The following is a 20,905-nucleotide window of genomic DNA, read 5'->3' as shown; positions in this document are numbered from 1 at the left end:
ACTCTGCTGTCTCCTCTCTGTGCATGCAGTTTGGTCTGGGGAATCCAGATCTCTCTTGTCTCTCAATAGAATATACAATGGGGAGGGCTGTGGGTCAGTGGCAGAGCATCTGGCTTGCATTCAGAAAGTCCCAGGCTCATGTGAACAGGATCTCAGGGTCCGAGTAGACCACAAGCATAACATGAGTCAACAGTGTGGTGCAGCAGCAGCAACAGCAGCAGCAGCAAACAAATGAACGAACAAACCCAAATGCTGTTCTAGGGTGCATCAGCAGAAGTAGAAATCAAGGGAAGTAACAGTTTTGCTTTATTCTGCTTTGGTCAGACCACACCTGGAGTCATAGAATCATAGATGTGTAGACTTGGAAGGGACCCCGAGGGTCATCTAGTCCAAGCCATTGCAATGCAGGAATCTCAGCTGAAGCATCCATGACAGACACCATCCAACCTCTGCTTGAAAACCTCCAAGGAGGGAGAGTCCACAGCCCCCCCCCAAGGGAGACTGTTCCACTGTTAGCAACCCTTACTGTCAGAAGCCCTGTATCCAGTTCTGGGGACCACAGTTTAAGAAGGATATCAACAAGCTGTAACATGTGCAGAGGAGGGCAACCGAGATGATCAAGGGCCTGGAATCCAAGGGACTGGTTGAGGCAATTTTGTATGTTTAGCATGGTAAAGAGGAGATTGAGAAGAGATATGAACTCAAACCAATGGCTTCAAGTTGCAAGAAAGGAGATTCCAATTCAACATCTGGAAGAACTTTCTGACAGCAAGAGCTGTTCAACAGTGGAACAGTCTCCCTCGGGGGGCTGTGGACTCTCCTTCCTTGGAGGTATCTATGCAGAGGTTGGGTGTCCCTCTGTCATGGATGCTTCAGCTGATATTCCTGCATTGCAGGGGGTTGGACTAGATGACCCTTGGGGTCCCTTCTACAATTCTATGATTCTGTGCAAAGTATATTTTGGGTTCTGTGTTTATAAGTATCTGTTCTGCTTTCAGAGGAAGGATCAAGCCAATGCATTGAACGTCCTCCTTGCTCAAAGAAAGACTTTTTCCAAATCCACACACCATGTGACCGAGATGGAAAAGTGAGTAGCAGACCCTCCCAAAGCATTTCCACGGGAGTCTTCCACGGTGTGGACTGAAGTGTTGGTGGTTTGCACCCAAGACAGGGCAGCCAAGATGGTACCCTCCAGGTGTTGTTGGACTGCAACTCCCCCCATTGCAGGCCAATGGCCAGGCTGACTGGAGCTGAGAGGAGGTGGAACTGGGCCCCTTGACCTAAGTTTGATCCTTGGCTTAAGGAAACTTGAGATATTAATTGTAGTCTATTTGTTGGCCAGCTGCTCATAAGATAAGCATTTGCAATGTTCTTGGCAAGACTGTGGGAGTTTTTGTAAGTTAATCATCTATTTAAGTTCATAGAATTTATGAAACATGTTTTAGGTCATATGATATTGTGCTCTGTGACCTCTGCAACAACCTTGTGAATTAAGAGCATTTACTATTGAACCTTGAGGTAACCCGCTGTAATTGCAGATCACTGTGTAATTGAGCTGTGAAATCCAAATCCCTCCCCAAGGCTCTCCTATTTTGATTAGACTCACAGTCCTTCTGCTTTCTCTTCCTGACATTTTCACTCAAGCAAGAGGGAAATGATCCCTCTGAAATATAGAATGACTACATAGAAGAAAGCTTTCTACTCTTATGTCAGAGAAAGGGACTCATGTAGATACAAATGTTAGAAGAATAATTGGTTATTGTGCACAAGCTCTTTTGACACATAGCTCTTTAAGTGCCTAGACTCTCTATGTGGTTCTGTCGCTTCACTCCATTTTTTCTTTTACAAGGCTCCTTGCAAATGCTTTTCTTCCTTGCTGTGTTCACATTTATTACATTTGCCCAGGTGTGTGATCTCACTTGAGCTACTGAAATAAATGGAAAACATTCAGTGGATTTCAGATTGGACTATGTAGGATCACAGGAAATTCTGTTGAACAGGCTACCCACAAATAATGGTTGAATAAGTGATAGGACTGGGTAGTAATTTGCAGAGGCCTTAAGAATATGCAAAAAATGATACTGGATCCTGTCCCACAACTAGGCAGTGTGAGAGGGCCGCCCTCACAAGGCAGAACGGGTTATCATTAAAGGGCAGCAAAATGATCCATCCATCCACCCAGCCATCCATTCAGTTTTCTTTCCACCATGTAAAATGCAAGCACTTGCAGTACATTTGTTATTTGTTATTATCCTGCTGTCTCTCCCTATTCAGTCATTTCTCCCTTGCATGGGGCTTCTTCACACATTACACTGAACAAGCTGTCTCGACACACATACAAGTATTTGTGTGAAAGCATGTCCACTTGTTGATTTGTATGGCTCAGCTGTTGTGTGTACAGAAGATTCCACCTAAACATTAGGAAGAACTTCCTGACAGTAAGAGCTGTTCGACAGTGGAATTTGCTGCCAAGGAGTGTGGTGGAGTCTCCTTCTTTGGAGGTTTTTAAGCAGAGGCTTGACGACCATATGTCAGGAGTGCTCTGATGGTGTTTCCTGCTTGGCAGGGGGTTGGACTCGATGGCCCTTGTGGTCTCTTCCAACTCTATGATTCTATGATTCTATGACTGTATACCTGTTGAACATAATGTGTGAACACCTTTATGATTAACAGTCACATAAAGGGGGAAGCTGTTCATGCATTGCTGGTGTGTGTGCAGAAGGGAAGGCTACTGAACATGTGTTGTATCATCATCATCATCATCATCATCATCATCATCTTATTAATATACTGCTGACTCGCTAAATGGACTTTTAAGCAGTTTGCAGGTATAAAACCAATTACAAAATACTGTTGGCATCCCTCTGTCTTGAGAGACAATGGAGTATGCCTTTGGAGGTGAAGTCAAATAGCTGTGTTAGCAGCACTGAAGTGACCTCTCTGGGGCATAAGCCGGGGCAGCTTGTCTGGAGGTCCTGGGCTGCCCAGATGACAAGACCTCCCTCTCAGCCTCGCTGATGTGGTCCAAAGGACAGCAGAGCAAGGTGTTTGGCACCAGCTTGGCTGCAGGAGTTGCAGGGAAAAGCCGTTCAAGGCGCCATCCAATCATCTTAAGGACTCCAGATTGCTGTAAGGTTTATTCCTTAGCCTTTTCTCCTCCTGAAGATGTCTCACAAAGCAGTGGAGGTTTATGATCAGCATTTCCTCCTCCTAGATGGGCCACCTTTGCAGGTGGATGAGCCCCCCCCCCCACACCTCACTTCCCTCTACAGCACGTGCAGAAACCACCTTCCTGACTGTTGGACCCACTCTTGGTCTCGGCTGCTCAATCCGCCAGAGCAATTACAAAATATGAGCATGCATAAATAAAACAATCCGATCCAAACATTAAAACAAACATGCACAGTTGAACTGTGCAATGGAACAAGCCCATTAAAACAGTTAATTATGATGTGCAAGCTCTGTCTGCGATCTGAAACCCTGATTTCATAGGGCTCCAGTTCACAGGGAGAGTCTGTGGGTGTTCTGCAGGAATGCCGCCAATAAGAGGGTGACAGGGTAGGCCTGGGAGGGGATGGATGGGGAAAAGGTCAACAAGAAGGGACCACTTTGCAAAGTTGTTACAGTAATTGTGTGACTGTCTGATGGGAACTTCTCTCTTGTCTAAGGGTTCATTGGTTTGCTGGCATTTGTTTTCTGCAGGGGAGACTTTGGTCACATTCCTCCCTCCCCTCTCTGTTTTCCTAAGAATTGTTCAGCCCTGTGAATAGCTGAGTAAAATATTCCTTATCTTAACTCCACATATTTTCTCTCTTTCTTTCAGACTCAGCTCATGTACAAATGGGTAGAGCCTAAGATCTGTAGGGAAGATCTTTCCGAAGCAGTGAAGCTGCCTCCTTCTGGAGAGAGGAAGGAGTGCCCCCCTTGCAACCCTGGTTTCTACAACAACCGCTCCTCTTTCTGCACTCCTTGCCCCCTGGGCATGTTTTCTGATGGAACTCGGGGTATGAGAACCTGAGCCCATTGAAAAGACCAGGTTGTATCCCACCCTGTTGCTCAACTGATGGCACACTTTTGCTGGTGGAATGGAGAGACCATTCCCTCTCCCACTTGCAGTCCACCCTCCCCACCAATAAATCTGCTCCAAATGGTTCCCCAACCCTTTGGAACACATATTTTTCTCGAGTGGGGGGAGAAGTGGAGGGGGAAATGTCAGAAAACTGTTTCTCTCCTTGTTCTGCTGACGGAAGCCTTGCTGTCAGCTTAGCAGGCCTGTTGGGTACAGCCCACTGTTGTGGCACTTGCTGGCCTGCCTGGCTTGGGAGAGAGAATTATTTTTATCCCACCTTTTGAAGATGATATAGAGGCACCATTGTCCTTGGCTTATGCACTCATTGCATGGTCATTTATGCTTCACAGGATCTTGCGGGATATTATCTCATTCTTTAAATCTGTAAGATCCATTTCACCAGACGCCACGAAAAGAAGGCTCAAACACCAAGGGCTGTGTTGCCTCTTTCAGCTTTATTACAAAAAACTAAACTCTGCCTTCTGCCTTGGCTGACTTCCTCCAACACCAGGCAACTTGTCCACACACAGCATCCTTTCTTTCTTTTTATTGTAGAACGGCTTTTGTGGGTGTGTTCACTTTTTACATACTGCAAGTCATAGGATACCCATTATTTATTTATTTTTGTTTCTTGCCTAATACAGTACAACTCTTTTTAAAGCTACCATACATGGGATAATTTATTTATTTCGGAATATTGTCCTATGTCCAAAGATCTCAGGGCAGCTTGCAGTGCTTAAAGCAACAATAGTGCATCAAATTAAATAAGCAGAGAGCAGGCAAAAACGTAAATTTAAAACAAACTTGACAATGGATTTGTGCCCCATAAACATATTGTGGCTCGAGAATGTCAACAGGGTGCTGTACAGGCTGGTGCTTGGGGCACCAGTATCCTGTGACACCATTCACTGTATCACTCAATGCAAAAGAGTGTATCGCTCTGCCCCAGCTGTAACAGCATGCTTCTTCAATGCCCTTCCAGCACCACTTAGTCCTCCCCAATGTATCTGCTTGGTTTTAACTTTCTTCCAGTCATGATGCCTTCTCAGTTAGGATGCCTCCTCCCCAAATCAACATTTCTTATGTGGAGGAAGCCATCATCCTGAGGCCTACTCTGCCCTGATCCCCACAGTGCAGCATGGAGAACCACCCAAGAATGGCTAGTTCTACCTGATTCGTAACACGTCTAATAAAATGTTTCATTCTGAAACCGGCTGATTTTCTGCATGTAGGCTCATCCTGTCCCATTTCTCTTTGTAGATTGCGAGGCCTGCCCTGCTGGTACAGAACCTGCTCTGGGCCTGGAATACAAATGGTGGAACGTGCTCCCTTTCAACATGAGGACTTCTTGTTTCAATGTTGGAAATTCAAAATGTGATGGGATGAATGGTGAGCGTGTCTGCCTTCATCACAAGCTTATTGTTCCTTTGGATGTTCTTAAGAGCTGATGTGAGGGTTAAGGGAATGCCTGTGGCATTTCTAAAAACAGATAGTCATACTGACCAACCTTTAAAAGTTGTTGAGGTGAGATATGTTGGGCTCTTTGAAAAATCTCTGGATAAAAGCTAAATATCATTAATGTTGGTTTTTCCCCATGCTCATCAGCAGCATTTGTAAATTAGTACTTTTATTTGTTGGTTCAGTTTATATTTGTCACTGAAGGAGGGTCCACCAGCTCCAGTCGGAACTATGGAAAAGAGGTATACATTCAGAAAATAATGCATGGTACCAACCAGGCAGGGTTGCATCAGTCAGACTGCAAGTGTGTTTGTGGACTGTCACAAGAATAATGACTCCTCCATAAAAACTTTGTGTCCACGGAAAGGTAGCATATCAAGGGACAGCATTCCAGTATAGCCTCTTCCCTGACTTGCTAGTTTTCTCCATAAATAGAGTTTTTTTTAATGAGGCAGTGGCACTGAAACACTGCAGGAGAGTCCAAGGAGGATTTTGCTTATATTGGCTCTGAGAAAGATCAACAACAGACAAGATTACTTGTTTCTTTCAAATATTGTAACTAAGGTTTTGTTGAAGAATTGTGGGTTTATCCAATAAAATTACAGAAATGAATGTTTGCCCACTGGTTAGATGGTTTGTTTGAAATTATGGATACCTGAGTTATTTTCCTACTGTGCCACAGATTTCTTTTCTTTGATTTTAAACACCTACCTTAGGCTGGAATAAAACAATCAGTTACATAGATTCCCGTAGACTTGAGCCAGCTTTGTTGCATCTAATTGCACTGAATTGGCCTAAATATATTGCATCTGTGTTTAACCAGTTGATGCATCTGGATATTCCCCCTCCCCGCTGTGATTTCTGTATACTTTTTAATAAACCAACGTGCAAGATTATATTTACGTGGGGTTTTTTCTTGTTCAGGCTGGGAAGTAGCTGGTGACCACATCCGAAGTGGGGCAGGAGGGACGGATAACGATTATCTCATTGTGAATCTTCATGTACCAGGATTTAAGTAAGGAATTATTAAATTTCTATGCTATTCCTCACCTTTTCCCTCTCTTACGTTATATTCTATCTCAAATGGTTTGTGCTTAGACAACATGAGGAAGAAAGTTATAAATGGGGATTGAGGTCCTAAACGCCACGTGGAGCAGATCTGTGAAGACAAATGCAGTTTCTGCTGGAGACATGTGTCGATGGGGCAGGGTGGACACACAATTGATCAGTTCATTAGCGTGCACCCATTTACTTGAATGTGAGAACCTCTGAGGGCATCCAGGGAGCATGATCCAATGAGTCATCTTCTAACACGTTGCTTTCATTGACATTTTAAGTCAGGGAGCATTTAAGCCCACTCTTTAAGCAGAGGCTTGACAACCATATGTCAGGAGTGCTCTGATGGTGTTTCCTGCTTGGCAGGGGGTTGGACTCGATGGCCCTTGGGGTCTCTTCCAGCTGTATGATTCTATGATTCTATGATTCAGCTTTGTACCACATCCACATGGGTATCTTCAGGGAAGACATGGGAGCATACCGCTGCCCCCCACCTGCACTTGGATGACCTATAGTCCCCACATCCCCAACTTTCATTTTTAAAATGAAAGTCTGTTTCCAGCATTTACAGAACCTGCAAGGTGAGGCAAAATGGACAGGAGCTATTCTTCAGCACTTTTGTGTGAGAAACTGGCTTGCGCCTTCATTTGGGTGTTTCGCTCTGGCAGGGACCTTTGGAAGGACCTTATAATTGTGCCATTTCTTCTGTGTTGAACAGGCCTCCGACTTCCATAGCAGGGCCGACGGGGTCAGAACTTGGACGGATTGCGTTCGTGTTTGAAACTGTCTGTTCGGCAGATTGTGTGCTGTATTTCATGGTGGTAAGCAAGAACGTGCTCAACATTTTGACTTGCCTTTATTTATTTAGATTTGCTGAATAGATTTATATCCACCTTTTTTACGAGGTGGGTCACGATAACATATAAATTATTATTTTTTAAGTTTTTAATGAGATATTCACATTGTTATACACTTTATCTCTATCCTGTTCAAACATTAAATTATGATAACATATAAATTAAGCAAATTCATCACAACATATGAAACTAGAAAACACCATAAACAGCCCTGAGCCCAGTAATTCCAGAGGTTTTTGTTCCTGGGCATATACCAAGGATGGGAAATCTCTTTCCTGTTTCCCCCACACCATTTTCAAGGGCTTATAGGGCAGTTTAAACTTATAGGGCAGTTTAATCAAGCACAATGGTGTCATGTTACCAGGTATGTGGAATAATGTAGGAAAAGAAGATGAAGGGAACTGAGTGAAAAGTTCCTGACAAGAGAGAATCTGGTATAAGATCTCTTCCTTGTGGCCAAAGCAGTAGCACAAACACCTACAATGATGAAAGTTGGGCTTTAGTGAATAGCCCAAGTTCTGCTAATTGACACTGTATGTTTACTTTATGTCCTTTGCTTCTAGGACATCAATAAAAAGAACACAAATGTAGTGGAATCATGGAGTGGAACTAAGGAGAAACAGTCGTATGCTCACATCATCTCCAAAAACGCTTCTTTTACATTCACATGGGCTTTCCAGAGAACAAATCAAGGCCAAGATGTAAGTAGCACAGGCATCTTAGTGGAAATGAACATATTTCATTAGGTTTCAGAAAACACTAATCCTGTGGAACAAAACTTTTTTTAGGCAGTTTTGGGAGGCTTGCCACATTCTAAGCCACCAGGGGAAGTTTGGGTGCAATGGGTATTGTGCCCCAACTTTGGGCTCCAGTCCTACACTCTGCCAACCCGCATGTCCCTGTTATCCACAGATCCATTTCTACAGGTCAAGACTCTACAGAAGTATCTGAAGTCAGGGAGGTGAAGATTTCTAGATGATCTTGAGCAAATCATTCTCTGCCATCCTAACCTATCTCTCAGGGTTGTTGTGAGCATGAATTGGGTGTCGAAAGAGAAGGAAGGAGAATGTATGGACTCCTTGGAGGAAGGACTGAATATAAATGGAATTAAGAAATAAAATAAAAGCCTCCTGTCCCTCTTTGACTTCAAAGATCAGCAAATTGTGCTGGGCTGCCAGTTTAAATGAGATTGCAGAAGGAGATTAGCAGCAGCAGCGGCAGCAGCAGCAGCAGGGAGGTCAGCTCATCATCCAGCTGAGAAATGCACTTCCTAGCCTATTAGTGATCCCTGAAAATGATTTACTGATTTATGGGGAACCCCAAAGGTATCCTGTACTGCTCAGGGGGCTTACAACAGTGTGGTAGGCCATGCTCCAGGTCAACACCCCTGGATTAATTCAACTTGCCAGGAGCTCCTTGAGTTACCTTGCTTTCCATTGCTGTCTTGCTATTAAAGGTTCATATGTTTTGCAAGGTTAGCATCAGCAGTGAGAGAATAAAGGCGGTGTACTTGAGGAAATGGTAGTGTGTCCCCTCAGTATGAGTTATTTTTGCCCATTGCTCTTTCCAGACCAGGAAGCTCATCAATGATGTGGCAAAGATCTACTCGATTACTGTGACCAATGCAGTCGATGGTGTTGCCTCATCGTGCCGTGCCTGTGCCATTGGTTCTGAACAGTCTGGCTCCTCCTGCATTCCCTGCCCTGCTGGTCACTACATAGACAAGGAAACCAACCAATGCAAGGAGTGTCCTCCTCAAACCTACCTGTCAATTCATCAAATGTACAGCCAAGAACCATGTATCCCTTGTGGGCCTGGCAGCCAAAGCACCAAGGTAGACAGGTGCCATCAGTAGTTTTGATGTTTATAAACAAAGATAACCTGAATCAAGTCAATGGTCCATCTTGTTCAGTACTTTTTAAAGCAGTGGTCAACAAGCTCACAAGTGGAACAAAAGTGAGATAGTTAACTCAGGTGGCATGTCCCATCATCTGGTGATCAGAGTTGTCTGGCTCTGAATTTGGAGTTTGCATTTAGCTCTCAAGGGAATGGCTATTGAAAGGTCTACACTCCAAGCCATCTAAGTCTTACATGAAATTTGTCATTGTTTAACTTCATTGTACTTTTACAGTAGGGAAGATATTTGAGCAGCCCCCTCCCCCACGGGATTCAATGTTTCCCCAAATGCTCAAGTTTGTTGAGCACAATTTATTTTAAAAGGTACATAGAGAAGTATACTAATTTCAGGAAACTCCAGAGTTTTAAAGGTAACATTGCCCCTCATAGTAAATGTAGTGGACCTGCCTCCTGGGCGCTTTTGATTGATGACATCCTAATGACCATTTGTGTGGGTTTGCTTCTTCTGGTGCAGAGTTTACAACTTGATTATCTGAAACTTGCCTTCACTTTCATTTTGCTTTCCTTTCTTAAGGACCATTCCGCCTGCTTCAGTGACTGCTTGTTCTCATATGTCAAGAACAACCAGAGCCGGACTTACGACTTCAGCAACCTGAGCAAAGGAGGCTCATTAATGAACGGACCAAGCTTTACGGCGAAAGGAACAAAATTCTTCCACTTCTTCAACATCAGCCTGTGTGGAAACCAAGTAAGCACCTGCCTTTCTAAGGCTAGCACTCCATCCCACATGTGAAAAGAGGAGGCCATCAAACCAGGGCATCTCCTAGCCTTCCATGTACCAGTGCCAGTCCTTTTCCTGAAAAAAAATGAGGTGCCAGTACTCATGCCTTGATAAATTGGGAAATGCCACTCCCACCCCTCCTGGGGTCTTTTGCACCCCTTCTCTCCTGAATTTGCAATGAATTTTTAATAATGCATTTATATTTATTTATTTATTTATTTAAAGCACTCTTTTGAAATAATAATAAATTAATATATTCATGAACAAAGTTCCTACATAATATGTACATCTTGCTAAACTAGTAGAAGAATATATTTATATGTATTTAAAAATACTTTACTGAAACTGATACAACAACAACAACCCATTTCATTTGGGAGATTCTTTTTCTAATTCATACACCTTGAGAAAGAGTAAATTGAGAGAAGTCTGCTGTTCGCTCTCACGGTGGAGATCACACTACTGATCCCCCCCAAATGACACTGTTTCTGTCTAACAACAAGGAACACCCCTCCCCCCCAATTCCAGCGATTTGTGGGGCAGGAACTGGGGGTGGAAGAAGAGGAAGAGTCCAGGTGGTCAAGAGGAAGAAGGAGAGGAGGTGGGGGAAGAGCAGAGAGGTGGGAGAGGTGGTCCCAGAGAGATTCTGGCTGTTAGACTCTCCTCTGTCTCCAAGGACTAGGGGGGCTTAAAGCAACAGGAGCAGCTGGAGATGCCGGGCAGGAGAAGCCTCTGCTTGCTCATGGGCCACGTCAGATGAGGGGGTTTAACTGAGCTGGAAGGGGTATGGTGATGGCGTTGATACTTCTATCCAGGTCAGAGCACAAGTCTGAAGAAGAAGATGCCCAGATAGCTATTTAGCAGGAGTAGCATGTATATTTGAGAATTTTGGGAGAACAGGTGAAGTCTCTGTGGACTGAAGGTGGGCAAATGTTGTCTCCATTTTTAAAAAGGGGAAGAAAGAAGACCCAGGTAACTATCAGCCAGTGAGCTTGATGCTGATACCAGGAAAGGTCCTATAACATTTAATTCAACAATCGGCCTGTGAGCACTTAGAAAAGGATGCTGTGATTACTAAGATGCAGTATGGGTTTCTCAAAAATAAGGCATGCCAAAATCTGTCTTCTTTTTTTTGATCCACCACAAACTTGGTGGATCAGGGAAATGCTGTGGATGTAGTGTATCTTGATTTCAGTAAGGCTTTTGACAAAGCCCCCTATGATTTTCTCGCGAGGAAGCTGGTAAAGTGTGGGTTGAATGAGGTAACTGTTAGGTGGATTTGCAGCTGATTGACTGACCAAACCCACAAAGTACTCATTAATGGTTCCTGGTCATGCTGGGAGAAAATGACAGGTGGGGAGCTTGAAGGTTCTGTCCTGGGCCTGTTGTTGTTCAACGTCTTTACAAATGACTTGGATGAAGGCATTGAGGGGATGCTCATCATATTACTTGAAAGTGCAGCAGGAGCAGACGGGGGGGCTTTGCTCGTGAGGAAGCCGGGGCAAGCATTGCACAGTGTATGGGGGAGGGGAAGGGTACACACTGGGTAGCTAATGTGGATATACTCTTGTTGCCCACACCATATGCCCAAAGGTTGCTCATAGTTACTTAATTTAGGGCTGAGGCAAAACTGCTCATTTCTTTGCAAAGATTGCCAGCAGTGTTAAAGGTGCCGTTTCCCACTCCTTGAGAAAGTAACATTTGCGTTGCCTGAGTTACTCTCCCTCTTGGTGGTATGCTTTGCTATGTAGCATGGACACGGTTATGGATTTGTTGGGATCACCCATGCAACTGGCCTTGGAGGCATCTCTTCCACTCTTAGATGTCCCCATTTGCCTTCAATGGCATCATCACATAACCAGATCTGGTTGGCTGTGGACCGCCTTCATGTCCTCCCATTCAGGATGTGACCCCATAAGAGCAGGCATGTAGACAATGACAAAAAGGCAACCAAAACTGAGGGAGGGAGCAGGAACCAAAGAATCAGATAGGAATTAAAAGATTAATGTCTGCACAAAATGTTTTGGGAGGAATTAACCCCCCCCCAAAAAAAATATTTGCATCCTGAAACTTTAACCTGGAGAATATTCTGTGCTACCCTATTTAAGCTGCATTACTTTTTGCTGCTACTACTGTGAAATGCTGGGTGTCTGCGAATTGTATGAAGTTTTGTTATATTTGAATAATATGAATAAGTATTTCCACAGCGATTTATTGGGAAAACTAAAGAGGTCTATAATTAGGGTGCAATTACACAGCCTGACACTACATGGTGAAATATGCCAGCCACTTTGCTGATGCCATCCATGAAAGGTACCCCTTCTGTTCACCAAATTCTCACTTTAAAGTTTTAGTGAGCTGGCGTATCATTATCTAAAGGCCAAACTGCATTTAGCTAGCAATTCACAATGCCCTGCAAGTCAGCAACATTGTTCATTGATGGATATCTTAAAAAAGAAGCAAAAAACTATTTCTCAAGATCATTTCTAATTATATATTGTAATGGTTATATGGGGTTGCTCGTGCGTAAGTTGCCGCCACTCCTGGCTAGGTTGCCTGGTTAAACCTTTCCTGGCTGGACAGCCCTTCACTTCGTGGCTGTTCAGTCGCTAGCAGAATCCGTCAGTGGGCGTTTCTTGAACTTCTTCCAGCAAAGAAGTTCTTTGACGCCAAGTCTACGCCTACTTTCCCTGCGCGGAAGTCTTCTGCGCAGGGTGGGTGTGGGCAGCGGAGGACCTGTGCTCTCCCCGCTGGTCTCCAGTGAAGAGTCCTGGAGCCCCCTCTCCGATTCCCCCATCCGCCCCCCTTTATCCCTGGTGTTACGCTGATTTCCTTCCCCAGCTGCTGAGTCCCCTCTCTCCCTGCTTGGCCCTTCTCCGCCATCGCTTGGGAGCCCTGCCTCCACTTCTGGCTCCAATGTCAGTTCCCTGACATATATGTTCTAAAGGGGGTAAGTACTTGATGATCTTTAAAGGAATTGCCTGGGTTCTTCCATGATGGTGCAGCTCAAGTTTTGTGATTGTCTTTATAATTTGGTGGTAAATTGGTTTTCAGCTGCAGCAAGAAGTGCCTGACCTCTGATTTGCAAGAAGGTAGGAAATCCAGCATGAAAACAAGAAAATTATCTCCCTGTTCATTTAATGTCTACAGGGAGAAATGACAGCAATTTGTGCAGACAATATCACAGATATCAAGCTAAAGGATATGGTTGCTGACTCAGAAGATTATTCCGACATTGTACGGGCCTTTGTCTGCCAGTCTACCATCATCCCACCTGACAGCAAGGGATTCCGAACTGCTTTGGCACTTCACTCCAGCAGCCTTGCAGACGTGTTTCTTGGTAAGCGCTTTAATCTTCTGCTTGTTCTGATCAAGGCTGAACAGCTCTAAAGCCACGGGAGGAGGAGGAGGAGGTTGTTACATGGCCTAATCCAGCAACTACACCCAGCCTGCAAAGTTGCCACTTGGGAATTGGCTGGGATCTGCTTATGTGTCTCCCCCAAGGATGGCGCCTGTATAACACGTGGGACACACTGGGGGACCCCACCCCACTCTCTGCCAAGCAGCTGCACCAGGCTGGTGTTTCCTTTGGGAAATCAAGGCACAGCGGAGACGAGGGTCATTAGGAAATAAGCTTCATTCACACCTACTTACGCTGGGTCTTGGGTGGAGGGGTGGGTGGTTTCCAAGGCACCTCTGTGCCTCTGTCCCAGCCTGCATTCAGCCACCCTGCTCCTCCTCCTCGTTCCCAGAATGCCTTGCCAAAAAACTGTGTAAAAGGAGACCCTCTTTTCCTGCAGTGACATCACACGCCATGTTACCATGGCAACCTCCCTCTGTGCCTGGCAGTGCCTGGCAGTGCCTTCTGCCTGGGTGATGATTTCTGCTGAGGGGCTCATGGCTGCCCATCACCAGGCTGGCCTCAGGAGGAAGCCCACGCGTGCTCTTGCCAGCCCTTCCCCCCACAGCCCTTGGGAACTGATGAATTTTTCTCAAATGCTGGCACTTCACTGTATGTACAGTGGTACCTCGGGCTAAGTACTTAATTCGTTCCGGAGGTCTGTTCTTAACCTGAAACTGTTCTTAACCTGAAGCACCACTTTAGCTAATGGGGCCTCCTGCTGCCGCCGTGCTGCCAGAGCACGATTTCTGTTCTCATCCTATAGCAAAGTTCTTAACCCGAGGTACTATTTCTGGGTTAGCGGAGTCTGTAACCTGAAGCTTTTGTAACCTGAGGTACCACTGTATATATAAATGTATATAAAATATGAGAGAACTTTTTTTCTCAATGTAAACATTTATTCCTTCAGGATATTGAGATGATTTATTTTTATTTTTATTTTCAGGAGCCACCATTGAAACAACTCTGGGAAATATTAATGCTAAGCCAGAAATATTTGAGCATTCTGAAAAGACAATACCTGATGTGTATTTCTATTACAAGTAAGTAGAAGCATCAACCCTACAGATGCATTAAGCTTTACTCTTTGCTGGAATGTAAAAATTCAGAGGAAATCCACACAATTATGAGAGGCCAACGATATAGAACCAGGGGACACCAACAATTTATTATATCCATTCCGGCTGTTACTACATTTTACTCAACAAGTCTCTCTCTCTCTTAGCTGCAGACAAGCCACAATCACCAGGAGAAGGGAAGCTTCTGCTTTAGATTAACCACAGTTTAGTTTTATGTCTGCACTCCAAACTGTGGTTAATTTTACCAGGGACGGGGGGAAAGGGGAGCTAGTTTCACAAACTATTGCTTGAAGTTGGCTTATCACTAACCATGGTGAACTTAGCTGTGGTTAACAAACTCTTATTTGCTGGGTTCAGGTGACACAACAAGCTGTGCTTAGTCTAGACCAGAAGCAAAAACTACTGAACTCCTCATAGATACAGGGTATCTAGGCTCGTTCATTAAATGCTAACATATGCATTGGCGGAGGAGAGCGCACTGCCCCGGCACCACGGGGAGGGGTGAACCATCATGGCCACCTCCCCAGACATGCTCCGCGCACCCTCCACCGTGCTGGATGCCACGTCACCATGGGCGGCACACCACGCATAGGAGGTGCTCTTGGAAAGCAGAAGCCAAAAATAACAAACAAATTGTTTTCATTTCTGTTTAGGTCTTCAAGAGTTACAGCCACTTGTGAAAATGGACGTGCTTCTGTTGTGATACTGAGATGTAACCCAACAAAATCTGACCAAGGAGAAATTTCAGTTCCCAGGTATTTGTTAGTGATGACACCAGGGGTGGGAGAGCTCTTGACAATGGGGGCTTGTACCCATCTCTGGCCATTCGTCTTCCAAATTGGCCCTCCAGCACAACTAGTTGCAAACTGTAATGGAATGGCAAAACTCTTTCTTGTCACAGATCTGGGGTCAGACCACAGGAAATGCAGAGAACGGGACCTTGCTGTGTTACAAGATGATTGAAGGCCCTGATCTAAGGGCCACCAAGGCAGAAAAACCACCTGCAAAAAGTTAGGACTTGCCCCCTTAGTCCTGAGCACCATCAGCCAAGGCTTGTTGCAATGGCCACAAGGGGAATGGCAGGCTCACAGGACTAAATGAATTATGTGTCCTGTGTTTTGTGAAGAGTTTCACACACGTGCACCATTGCTTATTTCAGTTAGAGTTGCTTCTGTAACCACAACATTAGGTGGGGACTTGCAATTCTTAGACACAGATCAAAGCCGGCAGAATTTTCATATCTGCAGTCCATCAATTCAGACATTGGACAATTCACTCATTCAGCTTCAGGCTGAGTATTCTGTAGGTGAGTGATGAACTCTAAGTATAAATTAGCCCTGTCATTTATGACAGATTTAGCCTCAAAATGGTGTCCTATCATTCTTCTGTGGTTAAGCTTCCTTGTGCAGGGATCTGCATGTGGTCAGAGGTGTATCTACCCAGCAGTGGCATGACAACAGATATTTTGTTTTGGACTCCCAGAACACAGGGCCCCTCCAGGCATCCTTTTTAATGTGCATTCATCATGATTTGTGCTCAGGATGGTATCCACAATCCCTGCTTCAGTGCTATTTGCCCCTGCAGAAGTTTTAGGGTTGGACATGTTGCCTTGTTTTCAGTCAGTGCATGCTTCCTGCTGAAATGCTGTAACTTTTTATATCACAAATGTTCCACATTTTTGGGTCCCATTTCATAAAATCATAGAACTGCAGAGTAAGAAGGGAGCACAAGGGTCATCTATTCCAGCCCCCCGCAATGCATGAATCTTGCATCCAACATGGGGCTTGAACGCACAGCCCTGAGATTAAGAGTCTCATGTTTAGCCCTTTTGTGACAGTCCCACTCTAGATGGCCAGAATGCTGTAGCACTGAAGAAGCATCACAGAACAACAAGTAAAGCTGAATGGTGTGTGGGTGCTCCAATATAGATTCACCACTATTGCACTGTTATTGCATTTCTGGAAATTGTTATGTGAGAATGAGCTCAACTAACCCCCCAAGCTTTCTTCATTTCCGTTTATAACACAAGCATTTCTCTTCTTCTAGTTCTTGCCCTGCAGGTACCTGTGACGGGTGTACATTCCACTTCTTGTGGGAAAGTGCAGAAGCCTGCCCCTTGTGCACAGAGCAGGACTATCATGAGATTGAAGGGGCTTGTAAAAAGGGGCATCAGGTAATACACATCAAGGTTGCACATCAAGGCAGGGGACTGAAAAGGCTGGAGTTTCCAACTGCAATCCCAAGGGGGGGGGGGAGGGCATTAGAAACACTCCACCTGCAAACTTCTATGGAGGGCATGACATGATTTTAGAACAGGATTCTCCTCCTCAGGAATCAGCTGAAACATAAGGCACTTTATGAAACACTATTAATCTTAGGCCTTATGCAAAACACGGCATGAATACCAAAGGAGGAGTGCAAGGCAAGAAGTGGTCTGTAGGCCATCAGCTGACCTCTGGTCAACTTACATAGAGTCAGTGCTTTTTTCCTGGGGGTACTCAAGGATACGCGGTACAGGTACCTCCCCTCCTCCAAATGTTAAAAGGGTGGCACTTTCTGTTTCTTTATATATAAAAAGCACTGCATAGATTTTAAAGCCTTTGGGGATAGAGATAAATGCTATAAGATGCCCTGAATCCACAGGAAAGGGTTAGGGTATTAGCTACTTGGAATATGGCTTCATGGGACAGAAAAGGGATAATGTACCATTAAATAATATGCATATAAATATATTCCTATTGCCTGCTGGTTGCTGGAATTCTTGCTGAGAATACTCATCTGAGCCGACCTCCCTAGCAAGGTGCTTTTTAAATTTCAGTAAGGTACTTCTTATATACTGTTCAGGAACACTTCAGAGTTGAATGAGTATGCAACCATCCTTTGCAAATTTAATGGAAATCAGTAGACTATTGGGATGCTAGTTAATTTTTTAAAAATAGACCATGCAAGGCTGCAGTCAGTTAATCCCTGCACTAAAGGTGAACCAATTATCCACAGTGGGAGCCTTTAACGGTTTTATAATTTAATAATAATAATAATAATAATAAGAAGAAGAAGAAGAAGAAGAAGTTTGTTTATATGCTGACCATCTGACTGGGTTGCCCCGGCCACTCTAGGCAGCTCCCAACAAAAAAATAGTAAAAGCACCATACAACACCACACACTGAAAACTTCCCTGAACAGGGCTGCCTTCAGATGTCTTAAAAATCACAGTTGTTTATCTGTTTGGCATCGCTGGGAGGGTGTTCCACAGGGTGGGTACGCCTACCGAAGAGGCCCTTTACTTGGTTCCCTCTCGCAATGAGGGAACCACCAGGAGGCCCTCAAGTAATCTCATGCCATGCAATTTGGAAGTTACTGACTTTGTGTGCAATCCTATTCATATCTATTCTTAAGTAAGTCCAAGTGAGTTCAGTGGGATTTACTTCTTAGTAATCGTGTGTAAGATTTCAGGCTTAAAAATGATTTATTTATTTATTTATTTATTTATTCATTCATTCATTCATTCATTCATTCCTTAGGAAACCTTATATGTATGGAATGAACCAAAGCTTTGTACAAAAGGGGTTTCTCTGCCTGAAAAAAAGACAATCATTTGTGAAACAGTGGAGTTCTGGCTAAAGGTTGGAGCAGGTGTTGGTGCTTTCACAGGTGTCCTGCTGATTGCCTTAACCTGCTATTTCTGGAAGAAAAATCAAAAGTAAGTATTTTGTGTTCCATAAGATTATATGTGATACCTAACTGACCAGAAGCTTTGCCAGTGGACAGTACACTTGGGCCACCATCTGTTGCTTAACCATGTGCTACCTGATGGTTTTGGATATACTCTCACAGGAGCAAATACCCATCTCTCTGTACTATTTGAGTTTCTTCTTTTCAGTTTTATTGGCTGCTTTCTTGTAGAAGCTGCTATGCAAAATTGAGAAGATCCATTGGGAGGCACCGTATTTTGGTATTGCGCAGGGCGCCATATTATGAAAGATTACCAATGTCTGCCCTGCATGGAGCTGCTCTCCCCACATAGGTGGCACTGCAGCACATCTGTAGGGTGGTGGCGAGATCAGGCCTTCTTGGCCACACCAGCAGAACAAATTTGGGGCTTCCACCAGGGACGCCATTTCTACTGGGGTTATAGCAGAGGCCATTTCATACTATGGAGCTCAGTGGCATTGAGTGCCTTCCATCAGTTTTGGCTGGTAGCCCAGCTGTGCCCCTGTCTATACAGGGATAACCTAACTTCTGTCCTTTATGATCTGGTAACCTCTAGGGATGCGGGTGGCACTGTGGGTAAAACCTCAGCGCCTAGGACTTGCCGATCGCATGGTCGGCGGTTCGAATCCCCACGCCGGGGATGCGCTCCCATATTTCGGTCCCAGCACCTGCCAACCTAGCAGTTCGAAAGCACCTCCGGGTGCAAGTAGATAAATAGGGACCGCTTACCAGCGGGAAGGTAAACGGCGTTCCGTGTGCTGTGCTGGCTCACCAGATGCAGCTTGTCACGCTGGCCACGTGACCCGGAAGTGTCTGTGGACAGCACTGGCTCCCGGCCTCTAGAGTGAGATGAGCGCACAACCCTAGAGTCTGGCAAGACTGGCCCAAACGGGCAGGGGTACCTTTACCTTTACCTTTAACCTCTAGGTTAGATTACCGCAATGTGATATATGTGGGGCTGCCTCTGAAGATGACTTGGAAACATCAGCTTCCACAGAGTTCAGTGGCCAGGGTATTCGCTGAGGCAAGACCGCTTGAGTATACAACACCAATCTTGGCCCATCTGCACGGGCTGCCAAGTAGTTTCCAGGCCCAATTCAGAGTGCTGGTCTTGACCTATAAAGCCTTATGCAGTTCAGGATCCCAGTACCTCAAGGACCAGCTCTCGCCATCCGAACTAACCCTGACCCTGCAATTGTCTTCTGAGGCCCTTCTTTGTGTGACCCCTCCATGGGAGGTCTGGAGGGTGGCAACGCAAGAACAGGCCTTTTCTGTGGTGGCTTCCCCTTTGTGGAATGCTCCCCACAGGGAGCCTCGCCTGGCGCCTTTGTTATGCATCTTCATGTGCCAGGCAAAGGCTATGGCAGTTGGAGCCAGGAAAAAGATGTGCAGAAAATTTAGCTTTGTGGCCATAGGAATACGTAATGAGGCCCAAAGAAGTTGGGTCTAGAGGTTTTGGGAGATCCAAAGCACCGTGTCCTGGAAGCAGAAGGCTGCTGTGGTGTCATGCAGAACCATAGGCAGCTCGGGGGCGGGGACAATGGCAGGAGATGCTTCTGGAGGTCAAAGTCAAGGAACCAAGTGGAAACACTGCAGAGCCAGGAAGACTCTTGTTGCTCTGGGGGAATCCTCCACCCCCCAAATGGAACGGGCTGCCCTGGATAGCCATTGCTGTCCAGGAGCATGGATGGCTGGGGCTGGTCCAGACCCTCGGGAAGCTGAACTGCTCAGAAAGATGTTCTCTGATGCCTCCCCCACAAGGGCCAGCTGCACCCACAGCCAAGCACTGTCCCTTTAAGCCCTGCTGGTCTCTTCTGTGGGCCACATCATGTCGACTCTCTTTGAAATCTGAGAATGATCTACGACTTGAGTTCCACCTGGTACTTTGCTCTTTGGAGCTGGTGGGAATCCAAAACTGTTGGATGGCATCAAGCTGGGAAAAGGCTACTTTAGTTCTGACAAATCTGCAATACTAAAATCCGCCATGAATTCTTATAGTGAGGTTTTGTCACAAGGTTTGATGTGTTGGAAGATGATAGGACAAAAATGCCACTGTCTCCATTTATACCCTTTAGGTTGGAGTATAAATATTCTAAACTGGTGATGACAGCAAATTCAAAAGAATGTGAGCTTCCTGCTGCTGACAGCTGCGCGATCATGGAAGGGGAAGATAACGAGGAAGAAATAGTATATTCAAACAAACAGTCATTACTAGGAAAACTCAAATCATTGGCAACCAAGGTGAGCAGCTGCTGTCAGTAATTTGCAGCTATATATTGTTTTCAGGCTATTTTTTAAGTGTGCAGGTTGATATGCCATTTTTTACTGGTTCTGGGAACAAAGCAGCACAGCTGGATACCCCCTGCTATTCCCATAGAACGGATGGGAGATAAGAATGTCCATTTATCTGAAGTACTTGCATCCCAGCCTCACCAAAATCTGAAGGTGGCTAGCAGAAAACCACAAAAATTTTAGACAGTAAAAGCTTTCAAAATAGAATGGTTTTTCTATGAAGGTTGTGAGGCCAAATAATCAAATGAATAAAAGCTTTGCTTCAAAGAGCATATATATTGATTTTCTCAAGGCTTCCGATATGTTGGTTTGAGAAGTGAGATTTTGAGATTCAAGTCCAGCTCT

At 44.9% G+C, this 20,905-nt stretch overlaps 1 protein-coding gene and 1 long non-coding RNA gene across 3 annotated transcripts in view; both read left to right on the top strand.

Annotated features, from left to right (window-relative positions):
- Positions 1–20,905, top strand: part of LOC310826609 — a 249,990-nt gene that overhangs the window by 93,927 nt on the left and 135,158 nt on the right. The gene's annotated exons all lie outside the window — the stretch shown is intronic.
- Positions 1–20,905, top strand: part of ELAPOR2 (endosome-lysosome associated apoptosis and autophagy regulator family member 2) — an 89,008-nt gene that overhangs the window by 61,719 nt on the left and 6,384 nt on the right. The window contains exons 8-21 of one of the 2 annotated variants that reach the window (XR_014555826.1): positions 999–1,087; positions 3,824–4,004; positions 5,330–5,458; positions 6,452–6,542; positions 7,302–7,404; positions 8,004–8,141; positions 9,011–9,274; positions 9,872–10,045; positions 13,229–13,418; positions 14,425–14,521; positions 15,211–15,312; positions 16,604–16,730; positions 18,079–18,832; positions 19,196–20,509. Coding sequence is in view for 1 of the 2 variants with exons in the window: in XM_083701400.1 (XP_083557526.1) it covers positions 999–1,087; positions 3,824–4,004; positions 5,330–5,458; positions 6,452–6,542; positions 7,302–7,404; positions 8,004–8,141; positions 9,011–9,274; positions 9,872–10,045; positions 13,229–13,418; positions 14,425–14,521; positions 15,211–15,312; positions 16,604–16,730; positions 18,079–18,257; positions 20,344–20,509 (2,030 nt within the window). In the remaining variant the exon portion in view is untranslated. The remainder of the gene's footprint in view (positions 1–998; positions 1,088–3,823; positions 4,005–5,329; positions 5,459–6,451; positions 6,543–7,301; positions 7,405–8,003; positions 8,142–9,010; positions 9,275–9,871; positions 10,046–13,228; positions 13,419–14,424; positions 14,522–15,210; positions 15,313–16,603; positions 16,731–18,078; positions 18,833–19,195; positions 20,510–20,905) is intronic. The other variant, XM_083701400.1, reaches the window with a different exon arrangement.

The sequence above is a fragment of the Podarcis gaigeae genome, assembly GCF_964106915.1.
Source record: "Podarcis gaigeae genome assembly, chromosome: 10".
NCBI lineage: Eukaryota > Metazoa > Chordata > Lepidosauria > Squamata > Lacertidae > Podarcis > Podarcis gaigeae.
Note: the sequence above shows the minus strand (reverse complement) of the source record. Positions and strands in the feature narration are given on the sequence as shown.